Raw genomic sequence first — 24361 nt, 5'->3', positions numbered from 1 at the left:
TCAGGTTACAGACTCCGCTAACCCAGAAATAGTGCTTCAGGTTAAGAACTTTGCTTCAGGGTGAGAACAGAAATCGTGCTCTGGCGGCGCAGTGGCAGCAGGAGGCCCCATTAGCTAAAGTGGTGCTTGAGGTTAATAACAATTTCAGGTTAATTACGGACCTCCGGAACGAATTAAGTACCACTGTATTTATATATGGCAACAACCATAGTGTTTCTGAATTACATCACAGTTCAACAGAGTGTTGCATTATTTACTTAAGAATTAGTTTTTCCAAGCTCTTAAGGGTGAATCAATCAACCTTTAAAAACTACAGTGGTACCTCAGGTTAAGTACTTAATTCGTTCCGGATTTTCCCACCACAGTTTCTGCCCCTCTTTATGTTGCAACCTTTGCTGAGAGTGGGGTGAAGAGAAGCAACTTTTGCTGTTCAGACCAAAACTGCTGTTCACACCAAATCTATTAAGAACTTCTTGGAAGTCAAGTACAAATGCTAGCCACAATCCTTGAGTCATTTACCCCCTCCAAGGTAGTATTGGGAAAGTGAAGGGAACTACTTTTGATTTGGGGAATGCAATATTAACATGCCATATGATGACACAATGGACTTGAAAGATATAATGCATCTAACTCACCTTATTCCAGAGTAAAAATGGAAAAGAACAGAATAAAGACATAATATACAACAACAAAAAAGACATAAAGGAAACTGAAGGTTCAAAAGTTTTTAAGTCATAAAATTAAGTTTCTAGGGAAAGTCAGGCCATCGGTCCATCTAGGTCAGTATTGTCTACACTGGCTGGCAGCGGCTTTCCAGAGTTTCAGACAGGGAATATTCGCAGCACTACCTGGAGATACCGGGGATTGAACCTGGGATGTTCTGCATGAAAAGGAAATGCAGATAGCACATACCGTATTTTTCGCACCATAGGACGCACCGCCCCATAGGACGCACCTAGTTTTATTTGGGGGGGGGGAATAAAGGGGAAAAAATATCCCCCCCCCCAGGCACGGGGGCTAGCGCGGGGGAAGCCTGAACTTCCCCCGACCCCAGAACAGGCTGCCGCCCCAAGCCTTGCGTGCCCGGCGGGACCTGAGGTTTATAGTGCTGTGTGCACACAAAATAAGGAACCTGAGGATGAAAGGTCAAATTCCATCACTAAATCCATGTGGCACAGCAAGAGCAAGAGCGAGAGCAAGAGTGCAGTGGTTGTGTTATTGACCATGAGACCCCACTTGCTTCTCCATATGCCCTGGGCAGCAACCATTTGGGCTTCCTCTTAATCCACCAAAACAGCCTCAACGGTGCAGTGAAATCAATCCAAGCAGCAGCATGGACTGGATAAAATTAGTCAGCTAGTATGGGTGAATACTATGCAAAGCCAGCATGGGCCAACAGGCAGAAGGCTCCAATAGGGAAACATGGGACCCCTCTCTGATTCCACCAGTGCAGAGTTTGCTTGCTCCCTGTGCAAGCTAATGGAGACCAAATCAATAGATGTTTTTCCTCTAAGTCCTCCGTGTTCTGTCTTCAAGGGATCTCTCCTAGGCTACATTGCTCTACTCCTTGGCTCCCGTTCCCTACCTCCTTCCACAATGTTCTGTAATTCCCCTTCTGTTTTTCTATTTCCCCTCATAATAACTGAAGCTCAAGGAAACATAGCAAGGCTCAGTCTAATCTTGGTCTTCCATCATAGCAAAACTGGCCTGACAGTTGATTTCCTCAGCATCTGCTGAAATTCTGATATCCTGCAAGTTCAGAATATTCCACATCACCATCTCTTGTCTGCTTTACGTTAGAAGCGCAATTCTTGGAACCTGGACTAATTAAGGACAGATTGGCTATTGGAGCTAATAGACGACCGAAGTTAACGGGAGTCTGGAAGAGACTCAAAACCTTCCCACACAGATAGAAGCAGAACCCAGATGTCATGCTGATCACATGGCTAAGAGAATTATAATCCAATTCAAGATTGGGAGGATACGATTATGGAAAGACCTCTAGATTCCTCAGCCCATTTCAATTACAGAATCTAACACCTTCTTCCACTATCAAGCCTGTAAAAACTAGAGAAATGTTGTATTTGTGATTTCAAAAATACATACCATCAAGTGGCAGTGGAAAAAGAAAAAGGGGAACACTGTCAAACTAGCAAAAAAAGATGATCCTGGGAACTTGGGAGTTATCAGGGATTGGGATACACCTAAACCTTAGGAACTATTATTTTTGCCTTGAATAATAGTGTTTGCTTGAAATTGCAATGATCCTGTAAAACAATATTTTTTTCAGCAACCTAAGAGGTTCTGTTCCTCTTGTCACCACCACAACACATGGCATTATATCACACACATATCCAAAGACTGATCTTCCCAATGGCTGCTACTGCAATCTTCAACTGCAACTTCTCCCTTCTTCTATTTAAGTTACAAGTCCTAGTATGGCAGCATATAAAGCATGGGATGTGCAATTAGCTGGCAACAAAAGTAGATCGATAAAGAAACGGCAAGTAGAGAATGGCAGGGTTTTTTGTCCTGTGAGAGGGGTTTGGAAGGCAAGTACTTTGGAACTGTATCTGCTTAAAAATACAAAAATCTAAATACAGAATATAACATGGTTCAGAAGGCATGCAAGATCCAATCGTATGCCTGCTGGTAAATAAGATCACATTTTGCTGTACTGCCATATTGCCCTAAGCAAAACACAATAGAAGCTGGATGCCCATTATCTGCTATTTAAGGCATTCATGTCTTAACAAAGACTTCAAAAACAGTGAATAGCTGAATATTCAAGGGGGTTGGGAGACACCATATGGCTGACTGTTGTGTTGGATCCAGTCTACAGCAATATGAAAGTGTACTACAGGCAGAACTAGAGGCTATGGATTTGATACTTAAGCAGTTTAGGTACACAGGATTCTATCAAGCAAGGAAGCTGAGACAGGGAGAGGGGAGATCAGACCTCATTAGTTTTGTTGTGGTTGGGTCTCTTCCTGCTTAAGAGTTTCATTTTGGCTTACTTGGGTCACCCACGTGAGCCAAAAACCTCAGTTTCAATTCTGCTTCTGGTTTTGCCAAAGTGGGCGTATAGCTTAGAGGAAGTATGTGCCTCCTTTGACATATTTCAATGAACCGAAGCGTATTATTTCAAATGATAACATTTATATACAAAACAGCTCTTCACCACTGAGGATTTAAGCCATGGATCCAGAAAACAACTTTTCTTCTACTCATACTGTTATCTTTGGCTGAGACAAGTCCACCTTAAAAAAAAGGCAAAACCTCACACTGAAGGAAATGAAAACCGTTATTATTAATAGGAACTATCGCTTCAAGTGGAGCTGGAAGCCAATCTTGAAACCATTTTAAAAATACATAATTTAAACTTGGTTCCTAAAACAGCAAATCTGGTGCCAAGATATTGGGCAAAACAAGCAAAAAGGTCCTCTCTTCAGAGGACCACTTCAGAAGGCAAGGGCACATGGATTCCAGCCTTGAATATTGATCTTAATAAACAAGCAGATGGATGTACACGTAGGAAAGGTCCTTTAATGAAAGCCCAGTCACTTTACTGGAAGTCACTTCACATCTCCCTCCTAGCATCGCTGAAGGCTTAAGCCAATGTTGGGGAATGTGTGGTCCTTCAGTTGCTTCAGGACTCCATCTCCATCAGCCTGCATTGCCAACAACATCTGAAAAGCCACAGGTTCCACGTCCCTGGATTAAGCCAGACAACTCAGGCTGGACCTCCTCCCTGGACCAGGTTACAGTGGTACCTCAGGTTACATATGCGTCAGGTTACATACGCTTCAGTTTACAGACTCCGCTAATCCAAAAATATTATCTTGGGTTAAGAACTTTGCTTCAGGATGAGAACAGAAATCGTGCTCTGGCAGCGCAGCAGCAGCGGGAGGCCCCATTAGCTAAAGTGGTGCTTCAGGTTAAGAACAATTTCAGGTTAAGAACAGACCTCCAGAACGAATTAAGTTCTTAACCAGAGGCACCACTGTATTTTCTCAGAGGAAAGCTCTCCTTTATCCAGGGTTGCTCCTTGACCTCACTCACAAGTTTACCCATACAGTGCTTTCCAGAAAGCTGGCCACGTGGGCTATGGAGGACGCGGCATAACGCAAAATGGCTGCCACGTCCTAAACAACATAAAAAGGCGCTGTAACATAAAATTGTGCAGGCATGCCTCCCCATCAATGGAGAAAAAAAGACATCTACATCCGCCACCATCACTCTTGTAACTACCCTCTATTCAGAATGAAAGGGGGTGTGTGTCTAATCCTGGCATCCAATGGACAGTGGGCATGCTTAAGAGGGCAAGTTCAATGTTGGATGGCCATATGTCATGGATGCTTTAGCTGAGATTCCTGCTTTATAGGGGGTTGGACTAAATGACCCTTGGTTGCCTTCCAGCACTAAAATTCTATGGTTCTAATGTTAGGAGAGGACAAGCCAGTACAAACCAAGTACTGAGCAGGAAGAGGAAACAGTAGGGTATTGTGGGTTTTTGAGGGGATATTTACACACAGGCTTCATGGGAAACAGTGGAGAGTGTTGGCAACCCCTAGAACATTTTTAAAACATCATCAAATGTATGGTAGTTGAAAAAGAAATGCAGCCTGGTGAGGGGTTGATCAGAAGAGGAGAAGAGGAATGGTGAAATATCTCTTGTGAAAGCAGGCATGGGGAGGGGAATAAGGCAACCTGAGCTGAACTCAGCTAGGTAAGCAAAGTACATCATAGGGCAAAATGGTAAGTTTCCATTCCCACAGGCTAATTGAGAAACATGCAGAGCAACATCAGGAGGAGGACTGACATTTTTTTAAAAAAGAGTTTAGCAGCTCAAGATTTAGAGGATGGTAGCCAATAGGGTTTTGGAAACACAGGAACAGTCAACACGGATCAAAGACCTGAAAAGCAAACTAATTGTTCATGCACAGACACTACAAGCATGCATCATTTATAAAGAATGTACAAGTTCTGCATACAGTAATAGCTTGCACACGCCGAATGGATATTAACAAACAGAAAGATGTTGATCAGTTTAATGAGCAGCAGCTGTGGACGCAGGTAAATATGCTAGCAACCACACTTCCTTTTTCCACTGCATCACTCGCTTGTTAAAATTTAAAAATACAAAGCACTAAACAAGCAAACAAAAATTAATCTATGCCCAGTATAAACCCAAAGGTACTAATTCATGCATGTCTGAATTACCCTAAGCCTCAAAAATATAACAAATCCAAACACTGCGTAAGATCCCCAGAAGCCCCATCCATCAACCACCTGACAAAGCTTTTCTCAGGTCCCATCAAGCACTTCCATTTCAATTATTCCTTAAGCACAAAGGCCTGCCAACTTTGATGGCTTATGCGTAAGCAGCACTGCCTCACCTTCCACTCCTTTGACTGCTGCTAAATCAGGAGCGAATCCTATGTGGGTTATCCTCTGCCAAAACGGCTCCTTTCAGGGTTCATCAACGTAGTTTGCCCAACGGCATTCTCGTAGCCAGTACTGTTCTGCCACCTCTGTTCTTAATTTTCAAAAACCTCTCAGATATATTTAGTTATGCACTTCTACCACACCATCAGAAGTGAGTATGAAGCATAGCTGTTACCGTATTTTTCGCTCTATAACACATACCCGACCATAACACGCACGTAGTTTTTAGAGGAGGAAAATCCGTAGGCATGCCACCCGCAGGCATTCCCTCCATAACACGCACAGACGTTTCCCCTTACTTTTTAGGAGGAAAAAAGTGAGTGTTATGGTGCAAAAAATACGGTAACTTTTCCCTTTCTTGCGAGGGATCCTATTTGGAATAAGGGAATTCCCCTTAAAAAAGGAGAAACGTTGACAGCTATGGTATGCAGAAACCTGTGCTACAACTATTGAAAGTGTGTGCCCCCCACATCTGCCGCATACCATGAAAATGGAAGAAAACTGGTTCATGATAATATTCTGTACCAAGCAGAATAGTGGAAAGCAACATAAGGCAACATGTGATGCAATGACAGACAAACTGAACCACAGTGAAATTGCTATGACCCTGATGTGTGTTAACAAGGGTCCCCTGCAAAGAGAATCCTGAAACAGAATAACTACCACTGGGTTTAACAGCCACCGTGCAGGTTAGCAAAATCAGGGTTGATTCATGCATCTTTCGAGTGGTTCATTAATTTGTACCTGGGATGCCAGAGAGCCCTGTTACAAGCATAAGCTCCAGCAAACCACCAGCCAACCCACTTTAAGGTCGCTCGCCATGGCAAGCTTTATCGTACCTGTGATGAAATATCAGATGACCTCTTTGCCACTGAAGCACGAGTCAACCCAGATATAAAAGAAGTGGACACACATATTGGACACACATATTGGAAACAAGCCTTTGCCCACACTTGGTGAAAAGTGTAACTATCTCTCCACCTGACCTTCATTGCAGATTTGAGGCCAACACACCACCAAATTCCTTAGAGAAGAACATGGATACAAGAATAGCAAATAACAGTACAGTGGTACCTCGGGTTAAGTACTTCATTCGTTCCGGAGGTCCGTACTTAACCTGAAACTGTTCTTAACCTGAAGCACCACTTTAGCTAATGGGGCCTCCTGCTGCCACCACGCCGACGGAGCCTGATTTCTATTCTTATCCTGAAGCGAAGTTCTTAACCTGAAGCACTATTTCTGGCTTGGTGAAGTGTGTAACCTGAAGCGTATGTAACCTGAAGCGTACATAACCCAAGGTACCACTGCAATGATAACACAGCAGCTTAAATTATGCGGTGCTGGGTTTTTTACATTGCTGTTATTAGGCAAAGAAGAGACTTGGGCTTTGGGGAGTGGGCGCTATAGATAGAACAGTTCACTTCCCTCACTTCTTAACAGCCACACCACATCATGTGTGGCACCACCTTGGCACCTCTGTCTGGATGTAAACGTGCACAAACTGCTGCAGCTGAGACAGGTTTTACATTTATACAAACCTAAGAGTGGGGGCATGTTCACTGGGAAAGTCTCGTTCATTTTGTTTTCCATGAATAGGAATTGCATTCATTGCTTTCCCCCATTTATTTCAACAGGAGCTCCCTACTAATCTTCTGCTACCCGTAATTTCCACGCCTTGCATCTAAATAGCATGACGTTTCAGGCATTCTACGTGAACTCCAGCCTCACAAACCAGGCATCATGCCACCTGTCAAATATAGATCGAACAAATGATTCTCATTTTAAAGAGCCCATCTGGTATTGGTTGATATCTTTGTGCTTCCTCTTTGCATACAGCCCTGCAGGCTTTCTGTGGTCTCCAGAGGCATTGATAACCTCCCCCCCTAAAATAGAAATGATTTAAAAATAAATCAAACAGAAGCCAAATCATATTTTTTTAAAAAAATCAGCATTTATTCATTCGAACCCCCTTCATTTTCATAATGAAAACAAATGAGATGGATTACCTGTGTTGCTTGCTATTTATTTTAAAAACGAATGAAAAACAATCTACCAGTATCCTTTTTCTCTATACACCAATGAAACAGGGAAACCTGCCTAGCTTCCTCAGCGGCGAAGTATATCAGGGTTTCTTTAGCAAATTGAAACTTTCAGGCTCTAGTCTCAATCTAAACACTACTCCACCCTCAACACCTGAACTCAATCACTTTGTCTACCACACCCTCCCCTTCCGAAAGGATGAATGCCAGCTGTCACTTTTAATCAAGAAGATTTACCACTCCAGGGTGGATCTTGGGCAGAGGGAAAGGTGAGTAAGATACAATGCAGCCAACTTTTCTGGAAATTCAAAACCAGAGGCACTCAGTATTACACATTCAGCCATCCCTAATAATAATAATAAGCATCTAAGCCAGTCTTTCCCAACCTGGTGCCATCCAGATGTTGCTGGACTCCAGATCCCATTAATCCCAGCCAGCCAAATGCCAGGTATGATAGGAATTGTAGTCCAAAACATCTGGAGGGCACCAGGTTGCAAATGGCTAATCCAAACATTAACGTTCTTAAGAGCACTTTGCATACACGACCTCAGTAATTCTTGTAAGTCAAGTCAACATGATTATACCCCATTTTTAAGAGGAACGCTGTGGCTTGAAGTTAGTGGCTTATTTGCCTATTAAAATGAGGACAATGGAGGAGTAGAGTTTTGAACAAGGGAACTTCACAGCTCATAATATTAGAGGGAAACTGTTTTTCTTTAGACCTGTAAAAAAACCTTAAGCTATATTAAGCTTAAAATGGGACTTGACTCCCAGTCCAGCAATCATGTGGTGGTATGAGATTTAAAAAAGGAAAGGGGGAGAGCATAAATAACATGTGTAGTCTGCCCCATAGCCTGTAAATATAAAATAGCTTACGGAACTACATGGGACTGTAGATAACAGTATGGTAAATCCATCTGCCCATTCCAGTAAGCGCAAGATGAGAGAGGTTCAAGGTGGCTGCTTCCCAGCCAGATTATGTCCCTTCATTTGGATATTCATCAAAACTCAAACCCAGATGTCTCCTAGAAGCAATATAAGACTTCCTTGGCCTGACTTTTTAACAGCTTGTGTGATGCTACAGGTAGAGGTTTCAGCCTATGCAAGAAGATCGCAAACAAGTTAAAATATTGAAGTATGATCCAGCAAAAAAGAAAAAAAGGTAAGATATATTTAAGACACCACTGAAAGACCCACTTACAACTTGGGCACCAAACAATGCTTATGGGTAAAAAATTAATATCAATGGGAAAGCGACGTTTCACTGGGTTAATGGAAAATAAACCAGGATTGAAGGTTTTCTCTGAAACAGGAAACTGCTATCTACTTAATACACCTTCAATGGAGAAAAACCATGCATGAAGTTCACTGCAGTTTGACATATAGGTTTCATATTCTTTTCCATATGCAAGGTCCTTCTTGGTTATTTAACAAAAAATATTTAACAAAATGTACATGGCACTTGACCATAATAAAATCAGTTTGCAAGACATTATATGGCCTCAGACAAGTCATGATTACTCAGTCGCCACTGTCCAACAGCTATAATAGTGGCTTGCTTTACAACACTGTAAGACTAAGACTGGCTAGAATTCAGGCTGTATTTAAAAAAAACAACTATGTAAATAACAGAGAGTAATTAATTTATTTTCAAATAGACATAAATAATGGTGGGGCTAGAAAATCTTATGGTTGCTTAAGCTGCAGGACCCAAATAAAATAGACATGGCTTTGGGGTGGCAGGGAGAAAAAGACAGAGAAATTGAGTTTATGTAAACATTATGCCATCTGGTTTGGATAAAACCAGAACCAATCTGGCAGAATTCACAGGGAAACTCAGCACAAAGTCACCAGGAGGAAAACAATTAAGCTGTATTTAACTGAGCAAACTGATTCAGAGTAAACAGTTTTCTTTTGTGATTCTTTCCTCCATTCAGGATTAACAAAGTTTTGTTTCCCACATGCCAAGGCAGTTTTGATTCAAGGCCAAAGACAAAGGGATTGCCACTAACCTTGAAGGAGGAATATAGCCTTCCCCAATTCTGATTTTGTGAAGACGTTTTACAGGTGCCTGCAGATTTATGTCAAAGAACTGAACTCAAATAACTGATGGGAAGAGAAAAGAAGAAAAACTTAGGTGGGAGACTAAGCTGAGAATTAATGGGCAGTTAACACTTTGTGGCAAATGGGGAGTGAGGAGCTATAACAATTCTGGGATGCGCTTCTGTACAAAACAGATGGAGCACTGCATTTATTTAATAGTCCCCAACACAGTAAAATAAAACAGATTCCTGCATGTTGTGAACTAGCATACTCAGGAGAGAAGCTGAGCATAGCCTTTACCTGGTTTTGCTGATCACCTTCAGACAGAATTTTCTTTTCAGAGAAGAATACCTGCACAAGAGCTGTAGACTAAATTGTGGTAGATCCCACAATTTTACCTGCTCACTCTGAGAGCTATTCAGAAAGGCTATGACCTGAAACATCGCCAAGCAAACCTAAAGAACAAATGCACATTAAAGATCACAGCCTTGTGCAGCATAGTGCAAAGACAGAGCATTGATAGTTGCTGCAACGCCCATCACAAAGGTGCTTTTATTCAGTCTCCCCTCCTGCCAGACTTTAGCCTTTTGTCTCACAACAGGTGGAATGAGAAACTGGGTGAAGAGACCAGTGCGGCAAGAGATACAGAAGCTCAAAATAACTTTGAACTTTTTAAAAACAGGATCTGATCTTCCAAGCTGATATACACCGATCCCAGACTTCAGCGAAGTGAAACCACAGCAAGCCACAATCAACGCCAATGTACTTTGTGAGTACAGCACTTCCCAACGCTATTTGTGTTAAAACAAAATCTCGACTACAGCATACGAAATATTGTGAGTAATAATAATAAATGCACAGTGGGTATCAATAAGTAATTTTAAAAAATCAAGTTGCTATTAAAAACACAGGGATGAGAAATCTTGTAGGAAGAAAGAAAGAAAGAAAGAAAGAAAGAAAGAAAGAAAGAAAGAAAGAAAGAAAGAAAATACCACCCGTACCTTTTAAAAACTAAGCAGTGACAAGAGTCTGATAGATTCTCTCTCTGGAAAAAATGTTCCACAATCTCAGCCCCATGATGGAAACAGATCTATCCTGAAGGCACTGCCAGATGTCATTCCAGCCACAGGATAGTAACAGAAGCAGATCTTAGAGACTGGATAAAATAATAGGCATTCCTTCAGAAATACTATATGCTGAATGCATATATTGACATGGAAAGACAGAAACCCATACAGATCTGTTCACACCTTCTGACTGATATGCATTTCTGCCCAACTGTACCCCAAAGACTCAAGGTAGATAACAATTATTTGAAGGTAGTAATCAATTCATTAACAGCTGTAAAAATAATTATGGCAAAGAACTGGGTAAACAGTAATGCACCATCCTTAATCGACTGGATTGGGAAAATGTGATCCACTGTAACAATGATAAAATTAATTTACTATTAAGAGAATATGCATAAATATGGGGGGGAATGTTTACAGGAAAATGGACTGTGTTCCTTATGGTTTGGAATAATAAATACCAAGACAATGTGCAACCTATATGATACTGTCTTCTTATAAATCTTAATTGGGAGTTTCAAGAAAAGATGGCTAACAAAAGACAGAGAAGGATACGCGGGGGACGGGTTTAAACTGTGGAATCCTATGCATGCTTACTCAGAAGACCCTCGGTGTCATTATAATAAATCTCCCATTTGCTTAAAAAGTCCATTTAAAAAACACCACAAATGTGAAAGGATCACTATTGTCTTTAGCAGTCTTTTAGATCTAGGCACAAGTGCTAAAGAATGTGTACACACCATACATTTAAAGCACAAAAAATCATAGGAGCTGTAATATACCCAACACAGAGCTACAGTTCCCAGCAACCTTAACAAACTACAGTTTCCAGGATCAAGGGGGCGGGGTTTCAATGTACAGTGTGTATTCAAATGCAGGAGTGATAGAATGCATAGGTTTTGGTGTGTCACCAGGCACCTGCAAAATGTTCTCTGTATTTATTTATTTTTAAATCAATCTCAAGACTCCTTCAGTTTTGACCTCTCCATTAAAAAAAGCAAACCATCCCTGTCATTACCTGGGAGCAAGTTCTTGCACGGAAGCACTGTTGAAAATCCATGACCCTTCTTGAAGTAAACTTCCGAATGCTTCTTAATTCACAGGAACATGGGAGTCTCATTTATGTATCCCAGAAAAGTGCATGCTGGGAATAGGTAGATCTGAGAATCAGAGCTAGGGAGGAGTGCAGTGGTTATTTTTAGTTACCCTTGGCAGATCCTTTAGTTAAAAAAAAAAAAAGCCCATCTTGCGAGAAAGAAAGAAAAATGATTAATTTTACCATGGCAGGCTGGATTTTGAACATGCCCCGTGTGATATAACTTAAGGCATAAATCAACAAATCCTTCCACTTGGGTTGTTAAGGCACTGCTTGCTTCTTTAGGCAATTGTACAGGGCGTGGATGGGAAATGATGCCAGGTGACCTCTAAGGAACATATCTGTATAAACTTCTGAAACAATGCCACACCCTTGGGTCTTAATACCAGCCTGACCATGGGGACGGGTGCAAAATGGCTGCCATCAAGTTGCACTCCTCTTGAAAGTTGGTAGTGTAATACTCTGCAGAAAACACACACGGTAATATTTTAAGTGGTACCAATAAGGCAGTGTTGCAATTGGTGTGTGTTCTTGAGCATACTTTGGATCTAGGGACCTGAAGAAATCTCTCTCTCCTCCTCTCCAACACTCACAATTGTCCTGAACGAATATTAAGTAAGGAAAGTTCTCCGCACCCTTTCTTTGGGAGCTAAACATTATGTGGAGACACAAGACAAGGCCTCCTTTATGGTGGCACCCCAGCTATGGAACACCCTCCCCTCTGAGCCCACCTGGCACCAGCTCCGAATTTGTTTCAGGCTGCATGTCAAGAACTGGTTATGAGCTCAGGTACTTGACTGCTGTTAAATTTACGGGCTATCAATACGAACCGGCTTACTGCTTTAGTAATCTAGTAATTTAGGTATCTGAAGAAGTGTGCATGCACACGAAAGCTCATACCAATAACAAATGTAGTTGGTCTGTAAGGTGCCACAGGAATTTTTTTTATTTTGCTTTAGGTGTGTTACTTTATGCAATGAATTATAGCTTTAATTATGCACCCTGCTCAGAGACCAAGTAATAAGGGTGAGTTATGATGAGGTGCTCTTCCTTTCCACACAACCCAAACGACTGCTCACTCTCCTAGGAATCTTCAGAGATCCCAGATCTTCTTCAGAGTCCCTTTTAAGAATCCTTCTGCTTTCAGATGGACTTTAATGGTGCCACTCCAATTATGCAACTTCACTCCTAGCAAGGCCCACCCAGGGATTGCCCTGTTATGATTCAGATGCCGGGACAAGACCTTTTTTATTTGATGTTGCCTGCTGTAAAACTCAATTGTTTTACCTGGTATTTTATATAACTTTTACTACCACCATTGCTTTTACAGTTTGCTTTGGGATACTGTTTTTTTTTAATTGGATGTTTTAACTGCATGTTATTCCACACCACTTTGGAACATTCAAATTAAAATAGAAAAAGTGAGCTGTGAGTCTTTGAAATAACAATAAAAGGAAGGAAGGCAATGATTAGCATTCAAGGCTCTACAGCAAACTACAGATATGAGCGCTATAGCCACTGGTTCTGCTTGGTAATCACCCCCTGAGCACCACTTCTAGAGCTTTTTTTGCAGGAACATTCAGCTGCTTAAAATACCTTCCTTTCCTACTGATTGAAATTCAAGCCTTCTTTTTTTAAAAAAAAGATTTCTTTTAAAAACCCAACACACAAAATAAATCAGTCTAACTAAAATCCCCCTCCCAACAGAAATCAGCAGAATTAGCAACATTATTATAAAACTACATGCAGTTAAATTCTACCCAAAGCTTGCTTTTACGTAAACACAGCTTTCATCTGGCCCTAAGCTGATATACCCATGGACAGCATCCTAAAGTCAATTTGCACTGACAGAGGAGTCTAACTTCCAAAGGTAGGGAGAAACTAGAGGAGAACCTTAGCTGCAGATAATAATAGTGCTATAGCTGCCAACATGGTGGCTGTCTGCATGCTCCCCAGTGCCCCAAAGTCTCCCCTGGTACCCTCCCAAGGCCCCTTCTAATTTTTGGAAGTTTGGAGGGAGGTGGTTTTGCTTAGTTTTTTCACCTTTAGGAGACAAGCTCTAGCTTGCATCCAACTCAGCCATCTTGCTTTCTTATCCCCAGAATGCATCTGAACTCCACCCGGGACAGACCAAGCTAGTGCTTTGCTTGTGCTCAGCCAAGGTGCCTGCATGTATCTATTTATGTATGCACTGAATTAGATAAAAAGAGGAGAAATGTGTCACATGGTTGCTTCTTAAGGGTCTGAGGAGAGAAGGAGTGCTGGAATGCCTGGGAGGGGATTGTGGGTTATTTTAATTTTGTGGGAGGGCAATTTTGTGCTTTGGGGCAGAGGCAAATGTGTGTATTAAAATGATGCCTGGATGTTGTTTGAAGACGTTGGAAGGGAAGAGAAATTGGCCATGAGAGTTCCTCAAATTTTGAAATATGCTCATACACCTTAACAGTTATGTGACCCCCTGCTTATTCAAATGCATTGAGTTTACAGCAACCCTACAAGGCAAGTCTATATTATTAGTTAGGGTTACTTTGGAATTTTGCCGATCGAGGATCTGTCAGTCACACTTGCAAAAGCTAACTGCTGCCATGATCTCTTCAGTAGTGCAGAAGCACATGATCAATGGACTGCAATGCAATAAAATCAATTTTATTTGTAAATCACGCAAGCCGGCTTGGCTGGAGGTTTCTCACTATTAGCTATTAGAGTCACTATTAGAGTGACTTCAAATGCACTCAGCAAAAGAAGCCAAACCGCAACCCACGTTCTATGCACGGCAATGAGAGTTTAGAAATCTGGAAAAATCTTTGACAATTAGGATCAAAGTGTATGTTGTAGAAATGCATGGCGGCGGCTGATCACATGTAGGGTATGCATCTCTCGAGTAATGTCTAGCAAAAGACATTACCCAAAATGGCTTTCACCATTTCTCTACCTGTGCTCAAATTCACTGTCCATTGCACAGAGCAGGTGGAGAAATGGTGAATGATCGCATCATTCATAAATGCATATAGAGATACACACATATATTAATGAGTGACATGGGCCACCAACAACCACGTGTCCTTTGTCATGTCTTGTTAGGGCCTAAAAAGCAACCAAATAGCCATTTAGTGCATTATCACAGTTCTGAGATGCTGAACACCCACACCATCGGGGTGATGCAGTGGACAGGGAACACGGGAACACAGCTCTCAGACTTTTTCCAGAACAGGAGCAATTACCGTATTTTTTGCACCATAACACTCACTTTTTTCCTCCTAAAAAGTAAGGGGTAATGTCTGTGCGTGTTATGGAGGGAATGCCTACGGGTGGCATGCCTACAGATTTTCCTCCTCTAAAAACTACGTGCGTGTTATGGTCGGGTGCGTGTTATAGAGCGAAAAATATGGTATGTTATCTGCCTGAGTACTCCCGACAACCTGATAATGTGGCTTTAAAAATGTTTCTAACAGATTAGCACAGAGGAAATCAGAGAATGAGAAAAACAAACAGAAGCGGCATACTAGCAGCTTCAAGGCTAACACTTTACTGGAAGATTATTGTCATTTCTTCTTTTAAAAATTGCTTTATTGTTGTTGTTTTTCTTTTTAAGTAGCACTGCCCCGTAACAGACATCCCAATGTATACATATGCATAATATGCAGAATTCTGTTCCGACTGGGTACACCATTCTGAAATCTCAGTCTTCAAGATAGATATTGCTACAAAACAAATGACAGGATTATAATATTAAGATCTGATGGAATCCTTGGAAAGAATTTATTGAGCTGGACTGTAAATGGAAATAATGAAAAAAAAATAAAAATCAAGAACTACTTTTGGACTTTTTGAGTGAAAAAATATTAATTTGTGGTGCCTGAGAAGAATTATGTCTGGCAGACTGATAAGCATCTATATATGATATGATACAGCTAGATGGTATCTTACTAGTGAAAGCTTTGAATACAGTGGACGCTCGGGTTGCGAACGTGATCCGTGCGGGAGGCACGTTCGCAACCTGCAGCATTTGCAACCTGTAGCGCTGCGTCTGTGCACGTGCGGGTCGCAATCCGGCGCTTCTGTGCATGTGCAAAGCGCGATTTAGCGCTACTGCGCATGCGTGGAAACCCAGAAGTAACCCGTTCTGGTACTTCCAGGTTTGGCGCGGTGCGCAACCCAAAAACATGCAACCCAAAGCGTCTGTAACCTGAGGTATGACTGTAATTTGAATGATTATTATATATATAATGGGTGGATAGAGAATTGGAAGCTCCTCTTTCTTCTTTGTTTTTCTTTCTATCTCTTGATCTTTCTTTATTTTGGTTTTTGTAAAATTTATTTTCTTTAGATTACTTTGACTTCTATTGTATTTTTATGTTGCAATAAATTTTCAATAAAAATATTTTTTATATATGAAAAGGATATCAAATCTGCAGATTAAACCAAAAGTCTCACTTCACTTGGCCAATAAAACATGCATAGAGGTTAACACATGCATACAAAATCGGCTGACGGGAACAGTGAAAGAAAAGCTTGTCATGTCTTTGATGGGTACATTTTGATAATCAAAGATCTCTGCATTTGCAAGTGGGAACGGGAGAGTATATGTCGGTGTTTACTGTGAATCTGTACAATATCTAGGACTGTTAACTGCTGGGTCTTGCCTTCATTTTTAAACAGAGTTTTGAAGAAACAGCAGAGGGGAATATATGTTGCTAGAAATAAGATAGATAAAAGGGAGAGCAGAGCATTAGTTATAGCCTCCAGCTGTCAAAAACCACTGCAACACAAGTTTTCTGTGCACAAGGCTGAGACACAGTAGGTGTAGAGAGAGAAAACACAGGTATGAATAACTATTTAGGTGCAATAGTCTCTCTTCTCGCTCTCTGCCTCATTTCATATTCCCTCATCCAAACCACTGAATGATTTAACTACAGCCTGTCCTCAAAATCAGCATGAGCCTTTCTTACCAGTCCACCAGTCTACATGTTTTGCTTTGATTACATTCCTCTGATCAAAGAGACACTGGCAAGCCAGTTTGAGCGAGACAATCTTTTTGAGTTCCCTAATCTCTCAATGATTGGAGAACAAATACCATGCGGTACACAAGGGTGAACTCAGGAACCGTGGAGAGGAAATAAGAGTAGAGGAAATTTTTAGGCTGAAATGAAGGAACGGTAGGTGTCCTGACAGCAAGAAACATCAATGGGATGATAGAGGGACAGAGATAGATGCCCAATCACACTGGTGCATTCTGACTGCTGAAAGCAAAACGGTGAAATGCCTGTATCAAACACAAATTAGACACCCAGTTAAAATACTTTGTAGGATAAGGGAATTTGGAAGAGGGAAATTAAAAAAGAATAGTGACATGGTAGAGTCATGGGCTCTTGAATATCTTATATCCAAAGGATAGACTTTTCTCAGTGCCTAGACATTTTTCCCTTCAAGCCTCCATAGTTCTCCAACATTCCAGAACAACATCCTTTCTAGAATTCAGGGCTGGCCATCTCTCTCTGTTTCAATCATTCAGAGGGCCTCTGGTAAAATTGCATCACTATCCTTACTCCCTGCTAATTTCTCCATCAACAAGTCTTTGCATTTAGTGCTATCTGTACTTCACTGTGGGTGGATTAATGCAACTATTTTCCAACACCTTTTATGGGTAAGGGCCAAAGCTCAATAGTATAATAAATACATTGCATATAGAAGGTCCCAGATTTGTATCCCCTGCATCTCTATGGTAACACTGGAAAAGACTCCTGTCTGAAACCCTTGAAAGTTGCTGCTCTTCAGTGCAGACCAGGGTTGGTGAAACTGTGTATTTCCAGAAGTTGTTGGACTGCCACTCCCATCAGCCCCACATAGCATGTTCAATGGTCAGAGATGGGTAGTGCAGCAGTATCCGGAAAGCCACAAGTTCACTGCCCCTGGTGGAGGCAACGCTGTGATAGATGTACCCATAATCTGACTCATGTAGGGTTGTCACCTTTGTTCTGGCATAATACAGGGCAGGGTGCAGTGCTGAAATGACTTCAAAACAATCCATCACAATCTTTTGAAGCCTAACAGGACGGCCTCTCTGGAATCTGTCACACGCGCGCACACACACACAAATTTGTAAATCTGTCTGTACAGTGGTACCTCGGGTTAAGTACTTAATTTGTTCTGGAGGTCTGTTCTTTACCTGAAACTGTTCTTAACCTGAAGCACCACTTTAGCTAACGGGGCCTCCCGCTGCCACTGTGCCGTTGCTGCACGATTTCTGTTCTTATCCTGAAGAAAAGTTCTTAACCTGAGGTAATATTTCTGGGTTAGTGGAGTCTGTAACCTGAAGCATATGTAACCCGAGGTACCACTGTACTTTGCTGCCCAGAGCTTTAATACATGATCACTTTCACACATTTGGCAGAGAGAGAGAGATAGGGAAAGAGAAGCAGAGATTCAGGACAAACTGCATCTCGTATTAAATCAATGTAGGATGTAGCATTTTACATTGACATACGGGGCAGTCCTGTATTATACAGGACAAGTGGCAACCCTAGTCATAGTAAGACCATCCTGTGTTCTAGTTTTACACTCACTCCAAGCTGATTTTTGTGCCAGAAAGTTATGCCTCCCTCAAACAGGCTCCCTCAAACACCACCACCTGTGCAGATCAAACCCTAAGTCAAACCTATACACACAGATGGGGATGAGAGCGTAGAGCCAATTGCAGCTGAGGAGTGGGTTCCAGTTTTCAGTGCTATTCCACATAAAAATAAGTCCCCATAAAAAGAAAAGGTTCAATCCCAGACCGTTTTTGGCCATGTTGGCTTACTATTTGAATCCATTGAGTATTCAGCCTTGCTGCTCTCTACTGACCAAGTAAAATTTTAATAGAAAATTGAGTAACTTAGTTAAGAACACATGAAAGTAAATTATATTGCTTGTTCTGAGGTAGGGCTGATAACATTTGGATAGGTAAAAGGGAATCTGACCCTTCCCAAATATTCAGATGGCCCCTCAATATTTTTCTCCTGTTCACCATCCCTCTTGGCAGATGCTTTCAGGCTCTTCAAGTTGGCGAATGATCCAGCCAATCAAGGATTATGGATTCATGATCATGACTCACATGTGACAGTGGGATGTCACAATGCCAGATCAGTATGAGCTCTTGGCTACTGAATGAGAGAATAGTCGCTTTCCATTTTAGAGGTGAAACAAACGAATAAATCCTGACCAAAACAGGAAGGGAGGGGGGACATTGGTTTGTGGAAGTGTATTTTGCAAGACACAGCTTCTGCGAATCCAGGTTCAACCCTAGTTTTGCATTATATTTACTTAGCTCTGTAGGCAAAGGGCAAGGCAACTTGTCTGCATTTAGCTCCAACAGTTCAAAAGTCTATTCTCAAGCCACTGGCCTTAACAGGACATTACTATAGTAGAACAGCAGAGACACAGGATTCTGCAGGTGTGGTTTTAGAAAGTGGGAAGATATTTAGCAGAACAGTAGGAGTGCAAGGGACACTGTCATCCTTGCCCTGCTGTAGCACATATTTTGAAAGCCATGGAAAGCTCTTCCACAGTGCATCAGGAAGACATACAATCTCACCCAATGAGGGCTGAATAAACTTCTTTTTATTGTCTTGTACCAGGTTCAATATTTAAAAGTTATTGTTAAACAATAAAAGCAGATATTTTGCCCTCTGACATATGCAAATATATGTTCTTTCCTCCACTTTAACAGGTTTACCATTCAATCCAATAAGGAAATAGTTATATCACCTCAGTAAATTTTTACAGTGATGCAAATTTAATGCACTGTGGGTGTGTCAGGTATGTAGGTAGCTTACCTTTTCCTTTCAGAAGTTTTACTGCTAAGTAAATAAATTTTGCTGGGATGGAATGCTCAGTCTCTCAAGTTACATGGGAGCTGTGGGAATGTGCTATAGATCTGGAACGCAAATGATCTCAGGTTCAGTCCCTGGTGCCTTAAATCAAAAGCAGCAGATGATGGGAAAAGTGCCTTGCTACCTCAAGCCCTAGAAAGGCATTAATAGCCAGAATAGATAATACACAGGGCTAGATAGACCAATGATGGGACAGCTTTGTAGGCTTCTTTGACTCAGGCAGTTAATGGAAGCTCCCCTTGCCCAGAGGCATTCCTTCAATACTTAAAACAGTTATGGGGAACCTTTGGCCCTCCAGGTGCTGCTGAACTACAAGTCCCATCAGCCCCAGCAAGCATAAAATCATAGAACTGTAAAGTTACCACAAGGGTCCAACCCCACTGCAATGCAAGAATCTTTTGACCAACATGGGGCTCAAACCATCAACCCTGAGTCTCTTACTCTACCAATTGAGCTCACTCTTCTTCTTCTTCTTCTTCTTCTTCATGACCCAATAAGGCGTATTGAATTTTTCACCTTTCAAATTCCAAAAATGAGGGACACTTAAAATGTTGTAACATGACTTGGGAATTCAAAAAATATTTTGGCTATATTAATATCATTTAGTTTTGCTTGGTGAGTAAAATATGTGTACAATTTCATAGAAGTAATTAAAAATGACTGTCAGGTACTTGCAATTATATTATTATTATTATTATTATTATTATTATTATTATTATTATTATTATTATTATTATTATTATTATTTAGCATTACCTGACATTTTCAAAAGGTAAAATTAAAATTATCTGGTTTTCCAAAAAGTTTATTTCCTTCTTCATCAAATGTAGGCTTACCAAGCTAAATGTTGCCCAAACCCAAAAATAATAGCATATTTTAATTCCTCACACCCAAAACCAGTAGAGGCAGAACTTAGCTTTATCCTCCATAAATTTACCTAATCCTCCTTTAAGGCCATCCAAGTTGGTGGCCATCCATCACTGTCTCTTGCGGAAACAAATTCCATAGTTGAATAATACACTACACTCTTTTTCCTGTCCTTAACCTTACAACATTCACCTTCGCTAGATGTCCAGGATGTCAGGTTATGAGCAAGTGAGAACATTTTTTTGCTCTATCCATTTTCCCTATACCATGTATAATTCCATACACTTTTATCATGTTGCCTCTCTAAATTGAAAAGCCCCAAATGTTGTCATCTGTCCTCAAAGGGGAGTTGTTCCACACGCTTGATCACTTTGGTTGCCTTTTTTGGAACTTCTTCCAGCTCTACAATATCCTTTTTTGAGGTGAGGTTGATAGGAACCGTGCACTTTATTCCAATTTTGGTCAGACCATAAATTTGTGTAACAGCTGGGATAGCTCTCTTGGTAAAGCATGAGACTCTTATCTCAAGGCCATGGGTTTGAGAACCACACTGGGCAGAAGATCCCTGCACTGCAGGGTTGGACTAGATGACCCTCATGGTCCTTTCCAACTCTACAGTTCTATGATTCTACTGGTAGTTTTATTTTCAGTTCCTTTCCTAACGATCCCGAGCACTGAATTCACATTTTCCTCAGTTGCCACACATTAATACCACCTCCATCTTTGACATCCAGAACTGAAAGATTAACCCCAGCCTGAGAAACAAGGTAACGGCAGCAAGAAAAGCTCTGCTGATCCACAGGCCTGACTGGCAAGGTCCTTACCTTGTGGAGGTTGATATCTACAAAGGGTGCGTTACTTTCCTGGCCATATTACATTACAGGTTTGATGTAACTACACCTGTCTACGAAAAAAGTGTAGGATTACAGATTGTTTTTTCTCAGCCAACACAAGTTTTTGAAAGCCACAGTGTCTCTAAGACAGCTCCCTCAAGACTGAAAAAGTAACATCAAATGAAGCCAGATATAGGAGGCATTTCAAGGTTTAAAATGAATGGAAGCCTTCCAAAAAAATATTTCTATGTAAAGATGAAAGGGTTGGGCAGATCTCTTAGGGAAAGATTTGTTTTTGTAAATGTGCCGGGGTGGGGTGAGGAGTATGTACAACATATGCAAATAGACACACTATAAAAAAAAAAATTCCAGCTCCATTAAGGGATCGAACTATGTCCTGTAACAATGATAAAATAATTATGATGAACTCTGCGAAGAGCATTCTAACTTCACATTTCTGATTTATTCACCAGCACTTGGAGAGGTTCCAAGCCTTGTGACATTTTACTATGTTGCAATAAAACATGTGTCATTAGGTCATTTGTGGATTTACCCAGGGCAGCAGCTAACACAAACGGCATTTGGTCTATTAATTATATGACTCAAATTATTTTAAAGCTTGACATTTGTTACAGATATATATATATAGCACTGTAAGTCATCCTGACATCCTGTTTCATTAAAAAAAAAAAATCTATAGGGCTGTACTGCCCAGTAATGAGCAAACTTAATTTCGCTGAGTGATGACAAATAACAATACGTCATACTTACCAATGTGGTTTGGCTACTCCACCAGTAAGCTGTTCTCCTGAACCTGAGCTCATTCTTAACAGCACATTTGGAATCCATTACCCAATAGGGATCCATTACTGACTAATGTTGTGGGGGCTGTTATGTGACCTCCCCACAACACTTATGTGAGGGGAACATGCTGGCTGGTTACAGCCCACACTCCATGGCTTCCAAGTGCATTAGAAAAGACTCTATGCACATATCTATGTATAAGTGCATGGATTTTCTCTACCTGAGGGCAGATCCTGGCTCAATCAGAGTCGTATCCCCCCATCCCGCACAGCATTACAGGTAAACATGAACAGCTCCTTCCAATGTGCTCTGAACATGCAGAGCTAGGCACTATAGCCCCAAACACCATCCTTACGCATTCCTTCAGCATGGGTGCAGTGTCATCTGAAATACACACGAGCCAAATTCACTCAGTAGGGAAACTTTTCTTGAACTTCTGAGCACTTACATCTCCAAATTAATGCCACTACCTTCACAGCAAGGTTTTTTTTGCAGGGAGTAACTAATACCTTGAGTGATAGCTCCACAATTTAGTGATACCAGCTTTTAGCCTAACTTAAGCTATCTACCCATCACCAAGATGCAAGAGCCTGCCAATGAGTAGGAAGGCATCATTCTTCCCCTGACCCTCTGAATATACTTCAGTGTTACAGTCCCGCAAGTGTAGTATTATCAGCTAATGAAGAGGACCCTTATTTATTTCTTATATTTATATCCCACCCTTCAATAACAACTTAGCACTCTTAGGGTAGCTTGAAAGCGTCTTTAAAAATACAAATATTATACCTAACAAACAGCAACAAAGACAACAAGGCACATGATAAAGCACAGACTTTGGTGCCACCACCAACAAAGCTCTCTCTCCTTGGTTGCCACCTGCCTTGCTTCCAGTTGTGGGGCTGCCCAGAGAGGTGTCCCAAATGTAAAACTCAGCATATGAGTGGATAAATACTGCAGTGTGTGGATGCAAGTGAAAATCTTACAACGTGTTGATTCTCATTCAATTCCACCCCCTTATGAAATCAGATCTGATTGCCTATTAAATTAAATATGCCTATGGGGCTGTCCTTGCCCTGCTCCCCACAGTTCTAGTACAGTCATGCTTACCACAGCCACATGAGCAAGAATACAGATTACAGAGCACATCAGCAAACACTTACCATACCATCAGAGATGCATGGCGAAGGGCCCTTTGCCATTATATTCTCATTCTTATACATGCCCAATTATTATTATTTTTTAAAAAAACATTTTAGCATGTATTTTAATGACTTCAAGTTAGCAAACTCAGCTACAGCATTGCAGAAGTTGACTTTGATGGGAGAGTTCAGCTCTATGGCAAGTGTCCTTTCCCCTTGTTGAACTAGAATTGTAGGAGGGGAGAAAGGGGACGTGCTGGCTCAGTCAGTTCCCTCCGTCACGTCCCTGGCACTGTCCCAGGTTTCCTGCACTGGTTGGACAGCAAATGTCTGCAACAGGGAAAAATGCAGCACTTCTGGAGAATCCCCACCCAGTTTAGAACCTTGAACATATGGGTTCTGAATCACACAGGGAGCGCTCCAAGGTAAAAGAGTTTCCATGCAGCATGTATCTGGCCTTCTAATGAGTAGAGGGCAGCAGGGTCAGCAGTGGGGCCATGAGGCACACCCCTGATAACCCCCCCCCCCCATTGTACAAGAAGAATGATGTCTGGACAAGGCCAATGAAACCTAGTAAACTGGGTGTTCAACATCATGAAGCTGGAACTTAGCATTCAAAATATGCAGCCGGTTTTTTAAAAGCCAGAATCACAATAAAGATGCACAGTCCACTTTCTACTTCTGTCCACAGTGACTGAGGTGTCAGACAATTCGCAACATTGCACACCGTTGCAAACACCCTTCATGTGGCTTGAGCGCCGGTTAGCAAAATCCTGTGACGTCTTAAAATATCCCAAGCAGGTCCTGAAACTGGTATAAGAAATGTGTGCCTATGAACATCATCTCATGGTCCCTGCAGCCTACTTTGTTACCCGAAATGTTTACAAACAGCTGACTGGTTCATGCTGGCAAAGTGTGGGAGAGCTGTTAAAGGGCACTCCAAAAATACAAAACTCTAGTAGCAAGATGTCAGGATGAGTGTTGTGCAGTAATTTCAACAGTGCACATTACAATATACTGGACATTATTCCCTTTATTTGAACCTGTGGTCACATCAGCACATGATTTCGGGCAAAGAGATTTGTGTAATCAAGCAAATAGGCTTTGCAAATAGCATTTTCCATGAGACTGAGTCGTAGCTAGGAGTGGCA

General features: G+C 41.4%; 1 protein-coding gene across 14 annotated transcripts in view; it reads right to left on the bottom strand.

The window, feature by feature from the left end:
- Positions 1-24361, bottom strand: part of ST3GAL4 (ST3 beta-galactoside alpha-2,3-sialyltransferase 4) — a 179959-nt gene that overhangs the window by 32534 nt on the left and 123064 nt on the right. Inside the window, exons 1-2 of one of the 14 annotated variants that reach the window (XM_081171790.1) lie at positions 13740-13862; positions 11619-11773 (exon numbers count right to left, since the gene is read on the bottom strand). The exons of 8 other annotated variants lie outside the window; for them this stretch is intronic. In XM_081171790.1, coding sequence (XP_081027916.1) covers positions 11619-11720 — 102 coding nt within the window. In that variant the 5' untranslated portion in view covers positions 11721-11773; positions 13740-13862. Of the gene's footprint in view, positions 1-11618; positions 11774-13739; positions 13863-23231; positions 23307-24361 lie in introns of those variants that run through there. 5 more of the 14 variants (XM_081171791.1, XM_081171792.1, XM_081171779.1 and 2 more) reach the window with 5 other exon arrangements.

Source organism: Podarcis bocagei (assembly GCF_964188305.1).
Source record: "Podarcis bocagei genome assembly, chromosome: 15".
NCBI lineage: Eukaryota > Metazoa > Chordata > Lepidosauria > Squamata > Lacertidae > Podarcis > Podarcis bocagei.
Note: the sequence above shows the minus strand (reverse complement) of the source record. Positions and strands in the feature narration are given on the sequence as shown.